This window comes from Maylandia zebra, linkage group LG10 (assembly GCF_041146795.1).
Source record: "Maylandia zebra isolate NMK-2024a linkage group LG10, Mzebra_GT3a, whole genome shotgun sequence".
In the NCBI taxonomy this organism is placed as follows: domain Eukaryota; kingdom Metazoa; phylum Chordata; class Actinopteri; order Cichliformes; family Cichlidae; genus Maylandia; species Maylandia zebra.
In genome coordinates, this window is record NC_135176.1 from 20374183 (window position 1) to 20381410 (window position 7228).

The following is a 7228-nucleotide window of genomic DNA, read 5'->3' on the forward strand; positions in this document are numbered from 1 at the left end:
CAAACTACTCTGCTCTTTTCGGTGACATCCCCACTCAAACGCATGTATTAAGTCATGATATTGATGTGGGTGGCCATAAGCCCATAAAGCAGCATGCATACCGGGTAAATCCCACTAAGCGGGCCATTATGCAGCAAGAAGTCCAGTATCTTCTTGACCACGGTTTTGCTTTCCCCAGTAATAGCTCTTGGAGCTCACCATCACTTCTCGTTCCAAAACCCGATCAAACTCCCCGTTTCTGTAATGATTTCCGAAAAGTAAATGCTGTTACGAAACCCGATTCGTTTCCTCTCCCACGTATGGATGATCTGGTCGATCGTGTGGGTTCGGCAAACTATGTAACCAAACTTGACCTCTTAAAAGGGTACTGGCAGGTCCCCTTAACTCAACGCGCATCAGAAATCAGTGCCTTTGTTACACCCGATCATTTTTTGCAATATACCGTCATGCCGTTCGGGTTGAGAAATGCCCCCGCCACATTTCAACGACTGATGAACACTGTGTTACAGGGAGTCGTAAATTGCGAAGTGTACCTGGATGATATAGTGGCCTATTCCTCCACCTGGACTGAACACCTCAAGATTCTCAGGGAAATATTTGACCGGTTGCATGATGCCTCTCTGACACTGAATCTGGCTAAGTGTGAGTTTGGAAAGGCGGTTGTAACTTATCTAGGGAAACAAGTAGGACAAGGTAGAGTCCTCCCTGTTGCTGTGAAAGTGCAGGCAATAGTAGACTTTCCAGTTCCCCAGACTCGTCGGGAGCTGCGGCGTTTTTTGGGCATGGCGGGTTATTACCGTGGGTTCTGCAAAAACTTCTCTGAGGTAGTAGCCCCGTTAACCAGTCTTGCCAGTCCAAAATCGCCATTTGTGTGGACAGAGAAATGTCAGTTCGCTTTCGAAGCTGCTAAAGCTCTCCTTTGTAGTGCTCCGGTGTTGGCCGCCCCTGATTTTACACATCCGTTCAAGCTTGAGGTGGACGCCAGTGTTTTGGGGGCAGGTGCAGTGCTCGTGCAGGAGGATGACAATGGCATTGACCACCCAGTCTGCTTCTTTTCTAGAAAATTTCTAAAACACCAACTGCATTACAGCACGATTGAAAAGGAAGCCTTAGCCTTGCTATTGGCCTTGCAGCACTTTGAAGTGTACCTGGGATCTAGTCCTGTTCCAACCATTGTGTTCTCTGACCATAACCCTCTCCAGTTTCTATCTCGGATGCAAAACAGCAACCAGCGCCTTATGCGTTGGTCCCTACTCCTTCAGGACTTCAACATTGAGATCCGATATAAAAAGGGCTTAGAGAACGTTATGGCTGATGCCCTCTCTAGGGCTTAAATCAAACATCTTTGTGTGGGGTTGGATGTTTGATTTTTTTTGGGTGGGGGAAACTGTTATGACCCAGTGATGTGTTTGTTGGTATTGTGCATCCCACCGGAGGATGGTTGGTGGTATTTTCCCTTTTCTTTCTTTTTCCCTCTCCTAGAAGGTGGACACCTAGGCGTGGCTGCTAAGTATCCGGGTGGAGTCTTTACCTATCCTCGGACTGGATAATTGATGGACCACCTCCAGTACTTAACGTCCGGATGACAGACACCTGGCAGTGCTTTTGGGGAACCCCGTTGACTCGATCACGGAGTTGTGTGTGTTGTTATTGTAGTGCAGGCTGGAGTATTCACGTGTACCTCTAGCCTTGCCATGTAAATAATTGTAAATAGGTTAACAAGTGGCGGTCACTTTTTTTTTTGTACCTTTGCTGTATAACTTTCACTGTCGCAGCCTAGTAGGCGTGAGAAGCCGTTTCTTTTGTTGAACAAGTTTTCTCCTGTTTTTCGTTAGGTAATTAGGTAAGAGACTTGTCTTTTGTTTTTGTTTTTCTTTTTTTCTAGGGAAGTGTAGGGAGTGGGTTTTAGGGGGTTTTGTTTATTGTTTTGGCATTGCTCACTGCCGATGAAAATAAATGGCTGCTTAAATACTTGACAAAGGTGTCTTTGTTGGGGTTTGTGCGTGGGTGGGAAGTGAGTGGGGCAAAACTTTTGTTGCGTTTGATTGCTTGCCGGGACCAGAACGTAACAGTGCCCATCAGCAGCCTTCCCTTCAGTACCTGAATCTTCAAATTGCAGCTGTCGGCTTCATTTAGTGTTCTTTGGCTTTGCTCTTTACATAAACTCATGGAAAAATAGAAAGATCATATTTTTCTTTGGAAAAATTCCATCTCAGTGTTTGACTTTGCTTCCAGACATGCCACTCATCACGTCCAGATCATGTGACGGGAGGTACCCCCTCAAGTCACTCCTGCTCCCCAGTTACTGAGAGGTCAAGCTGATGCACATCTGGCATTTCCTGTTTCCTCTCCTCCATATGCCCCCGAGTGGCAACCACACACACATACACCCGTACATACACACAAAATCACACACACAAGGACACCTACTCATTCTCTTAAACATCTGTGCACATTCAAAGTTATTTTATAACAGCAATGAACCCAACAAACAGTCCAACAGGTAGACCTCTGTTCCACACTCAAATGTTTCCATTGGACTGTAAAGTCTTCCAGCTGGTATGGACTTGGTAGAAAGACGGGGGAAAGACAGGAGGGAGGGAAATGGAAGAAAATGAGAAAAGAGTAAAAAAGACAATAGAAGCGAAGAGAGAAATGAAAAAGATGATGACAGACTGAGAGGAAGAAAATCTGGCAGGTGGGGGAAAGAGTCAGAAGAAGAGGGACAAATTCTGCATCTCACAATGCTGGAGACACTTTCCATCCTGTGGATGCAGTGCAGGGCTTAAAGGCTGTGTGAGACTGCATACGTGTGTCCAAAGCCATTGGCAAGATGGGGGACAGAATGGTGCCGTATGGTTTTCATAACACACTCTGAGGGTTTTCAATACCAACCCTGCTCCCCACCTCCCAAGCCCCACTAACCCATCATCCCCTCAACTATTCCCTCATAGTCTCACATACTTTACCAGCCCCCTCTGCTTTTTCCTCTACGTAGCCTCTCCGCCTTTACACCCCAACCCCCCACCCCCATCTTTCTCTTCTCCTAAGGTTCTCTCAGAACTTTGCAGAGGCTTGAAAGCCTGAGCAGGATCAGATGCAGTGCAGGATTTCTGTCCCAGAAATTCACCTAAATTCATACAAGGATCAACTTTATCTATTTTGGACTTAGCTCAAGGATAGATGGACCCATTCAATCATTTTTTTTAAATTCTGGACTCTACTGGTAACTCACTGGACTGTTTTTTGGACTCTACTGGACTAAATTGGACATTCTGGGGTTAATTCTATCGGACTTTCAGTTCAATCTATTTTGTAGTAAGCTCTTATAAAATCTGAGGCAGCAGGATTGGCAGTTTGAATGGATTTATTTTACACTGCAGTTCCTTAATTTTTGAAGAATCTGCCCATCCCAGATAAAATAAGGCAAAGAAAAATAGCTTCAAATAGCTCCTTTAGACCAAATTATGTATTTATTTCTTTTAAAAAAAAGTTAAGTCTGGAGTGGAAAGCGGTAATTTGTAAAACTAACAATAGAAGCTCAGTTTGGCTCAGGTGAGTTTCAATAACAGGGCAGAAAAGAAACCAGCTGCATTACTGGAGTATTTATTTTGACAGTAAGGTTGGCTGTCTCATTTAGATGTTGGTGTAGTTTAAACTTCATGTCTTGGAGGATGCAAACAATCATCAGAAGCAGCAGCAGTTGCAGCAGGATGAGTCTTCTGTGCGTGCTGTGGCTGCTGACGGTCTGTCTGGCTCCTGGAAGCCGAGCTCAGAGGCTGAGGGAAGCAGAGAGGGAGAAGCCAGCAGAGAAAGTTCCGCTTATGGAGAGCGATGGAGTCTGTTACCAAGAAGGATGTTACGCTGTCTTCCTCCAGAAGAAGACGTTCAGGGAGGCTGGGCGCAGCTGCCGGGAGCGCGGAGGGACCTTGGCGACGATTTATAACCAAGAAGCTGCGGCTGTCGTCCACGAGCTGCTGTCAGCCATCGAGACACAGGGATCTGAGTCAAAGCTTTACCTCTGGATTGGGTTGCACAGACCTCCACGTCAGTGTTCATCCACCCGACCGCTCAGAGGATTCGTCTGGGTCACAGGCAAAGTCTCATCTTTTTTGAAATTTGAGCTTTCGCTCTTTATAACATTGACATCCATTCACCATTTTAATAGTGTTTGAATAGACTTTGATGTTGATATGTTTAGGTTTTTTTTTTATTATAACCTACAGGTGTCACGCTATATGTTCCTCTATAATCTCTCTGTCAGACTTTGATACCTCGGCCAGTCTGGCTGGACGGTATTCAGATGAACTACTTTTGTTTCACAGACACAGCTGGTGCAGTAGACAATGTGGAATCCATTTTTTTGACCTCACTGCTACCCCTCAGTCTGATTTAGTCATTATGGAAACCTCACCCACTTAAAAAACAAACGCTTTTTATCATCACTCAAAGTGTCTGCTTTGTTCTTCTGTTGCAAATCAAATCCAAAGAGAAATGCAACCGTTTTTATTATTCTTCAGTCATAATTTAAAGGACAAAGCCATGTTTGCTCTCTTTTCCATATAGTGGTAACTAGATACTAAGACTTCACCCCCGTTAAGGTAACTGCAGATGCAGACTTTTCTGCCTAGTTTGTTGCAAACAGTTTATTTACTGTGGAGGAACTGGCCATGAATGTTGTAAATGTACATATGTGTGCACTCAGATGTTTCCATATGATACAGTTAACCTTGGATTCAGTGTTTACGGTTGTGCTAGGTTGTACCACTGCAGCACATTCCTGAGAGAGTAAACAAACTCCTTAAATATATATTGCAGGCATTTCTGCAGCCTGCTTGTTAACAGAACAGCTTAGAGGCAAACCTCCCCATCATTTTGTTGGGCCCACCCCCCACCTCCACTCTTGTGGGGGGTAGAATACAACATTATTTTGCTGTGGCGTTGTTGTTTTTTTAAGTGCCTGTGAGTCAGACTTTGTTTTGACTTTGGCGACTCCTAGGGGCAAATTTAAAACACACAAACACACACACATATACACATTTGAATGCAATTAATGACTGCACAGAACATTTTCCAAATATGACAATATCAGCACATGTAGACTGTAAATATGGGATCTTTATTTATGATAAAGGTCATCCTTTAAATGTGTCAAGTAGCTCTCAAAACTCAAATACACAGTAAACTTGCATATTTTATTTTATTTTTTTAATCTTTGTCTTTGTGTTTTACAACAGGAGACCAGAATGTCCAGTTCACCGACTGGCTCAAAGAATACTCCCCATCAACTTGTGGAGTCTATCGCTGCGTTTCCATGATTGTTCACACATCTGAGAGCGGGCGTGAGAGCGAAGAAAACTTCCAGTGGCTTGACGGCTCCTGCTCGGTTCCACTGAATGGCTATGTTTGCCAGTACAACTACAAAGGCATGTGCCCACCTCTTGAAGATGAGGGTAGAGGTCCACCTGTTTACACCACCCCATTTTACCTTGTCAGCAGTCTGCTGACTCATGTGCCATTTGGGTCTGTGGCCACCGTGCAATGCCCTGCAGACGGCGCAAATCCGGATCCTACTGAGATGACCGCTCTGTGCATCCAGAGAGACGACGAAACAGTGGGCTGGTCCACCGATTCTCCACTTTGTCCACCCATTGAGGAACCACAGAGCCAAGACTGGTGTAGCAAGAACCACGGATGTGAGCAGCACTGCCAGAACACAGACACAGATTACTACTGTTACTGCTCTGAGGGCTTCACAGTAGATAAGGATGGATACAGCTGCAAGCCTGACACGCTGAGCCAAACCAACCCACCTGAGCTATCTGACTCTGCAGGTCCCACCGACTTGCCTCACATCAACCCGGCCTGTGTGGAGATGGGGTGTGAGTATAACTGCATGGAGACCCAACGGGGTCTTCGGTGCACATGCCCCCCAGGCTATCAAATGGCTCCAGATGGCCGCAGGTGTTCCGATGTAGATGAATGTCAGCAAGGACCGTGTCCCCAGCTCTGTGTCAACATCCCAGGTACCTTCCACTGCACCTGCCTTTCAGGGTATCAGCCAGACGACGAGGGCGAGTGTGTGGATGTGGATGAATGCCTCGATGATGGCAGCTGTGAGGGTGTGTGTGAAAACACAGTGGGGTCCTTCAGGTGCGTGTGTGGTGCTGGCTATGAGGTGGGCAGCGAAGGAGAGTGTGTAGATATAGATGAGTGTGCAAGGGGGTCGTCCTGCCAACAGCACTGTCTCAACCTCATCGGAGATTACGAGTGTTTCTGCGACAATGGCTACGACCTGCAGTTAGACAGACACACCTGCCAGCCTTCGCTTGAAGACGAAGAGTATTCTACTCTGACCCCCGACCCGGGTAACTCTGTTCATGTAGCCATCTTTGACCATGATATTCCCTGGTCCTCTTCATTCACTCCTGACCCAAACTTTGAAGTTGACACCAACTTTGATGCTGACTGGGTGACAGAGGCCCCTGAAGGACTTCCCCCCGATGGGTCTCACAGGTCAGGAAATCACCTAAACCAGTGGGACACCCTGTCACCCAGGGGATATCAGACATCCCCGTCCCCGACGCAAAAAGGCAACATAGACAATGAAATTAATAATGGCGTGGATGCTGATGCAGGAAGTAGAGACTCTGGTCCAGGAGTGGCAGAGGACACTGCAAATGGTTCAAATTCAGAGGAAGCTAACATGGATGGTGCAGAAGAAGCTAGCGTCAAAGCTACGGTAGAAGCAGAGTCTGCTGAAGGTCAACGGAAGCACGACAAGAGCTGGCTGCTCGTGGCCCTCCTGGTGCCCCTGTGTGTGTTCCTGGTAGTAATGCTAGCTCTGGGGATTGTTTACTGCACCAGCTGTGCTGTGGACAAGAGCCTTCGCTTTTCAGACTGCTATCGCTGGATACTCCCCACAACACCTCCTGAGAGGAGGGAAGTGAAAACCCAAGCATGAAACCAAAAATAATCAAACACGCACGGATGTCCTTAAAATGCAAATGTCTGTTAAGATTTGTCTAAAACTGCTATCCACTCATCAAGAAAACTTTTCATTTTTGTCCTCTTGCACAGCTTTTGTAAATAATGTAGTCTGCCATCATTTTTTGTTTTGTTTTGTTTTTGTTTGTTTGTTTTTTTTAGAATTCAATAAAAACCTTTAAAACTGAAAAAACTTTGTGTGCTTTGTGTTGGTTTAAATGAAGATGAAAGGAAAGAATGT

General features: G+C 45.8%; 1 protein-coding gene across 1 annotated transcript; it reads left to right on the plus strand.

The window, feature by feature from the left end:
- The first annotated feature begins 3043 nt into the window (after nt 1-3043).
- On the plus strand, nt 3044-7180 carry LOC101469369 (uncharacterized). The gene is made up of 2 exons (XM_004550300.3): nt 3044-4095; nt 5238-7180. Exons 1-2 carry the CDS (start codon nt 3663-3665, stop codon nt 6962-6964), a joined length of 2160 nt encoding a protein of 719 aa, XP_004550357.2. The 5' UTR covers nt 3044-3662; the 3' UTR covers nt 6965-7180.
- Nucleotides 7181-7228: the final 48 nt, after the last annotated feature.

Bases quoted from the DNA above. Each gene is read 5' to 3' on its own strand.
- LOC101469369 (XM_004550300.3), top strand. From the start codon at position 3,663: ATGTCTTGGAGGATGCAAACAATCATCAGAAGCAGCAGCAGTTGCAGC. The intron at 4,096-5,237 runs GCAAAGTCTCAT...GTTTTACAACAG, and splicing joins AGGATTCGTCTGGGTCACAG to GAGACCAGAATGTCCAGTTC.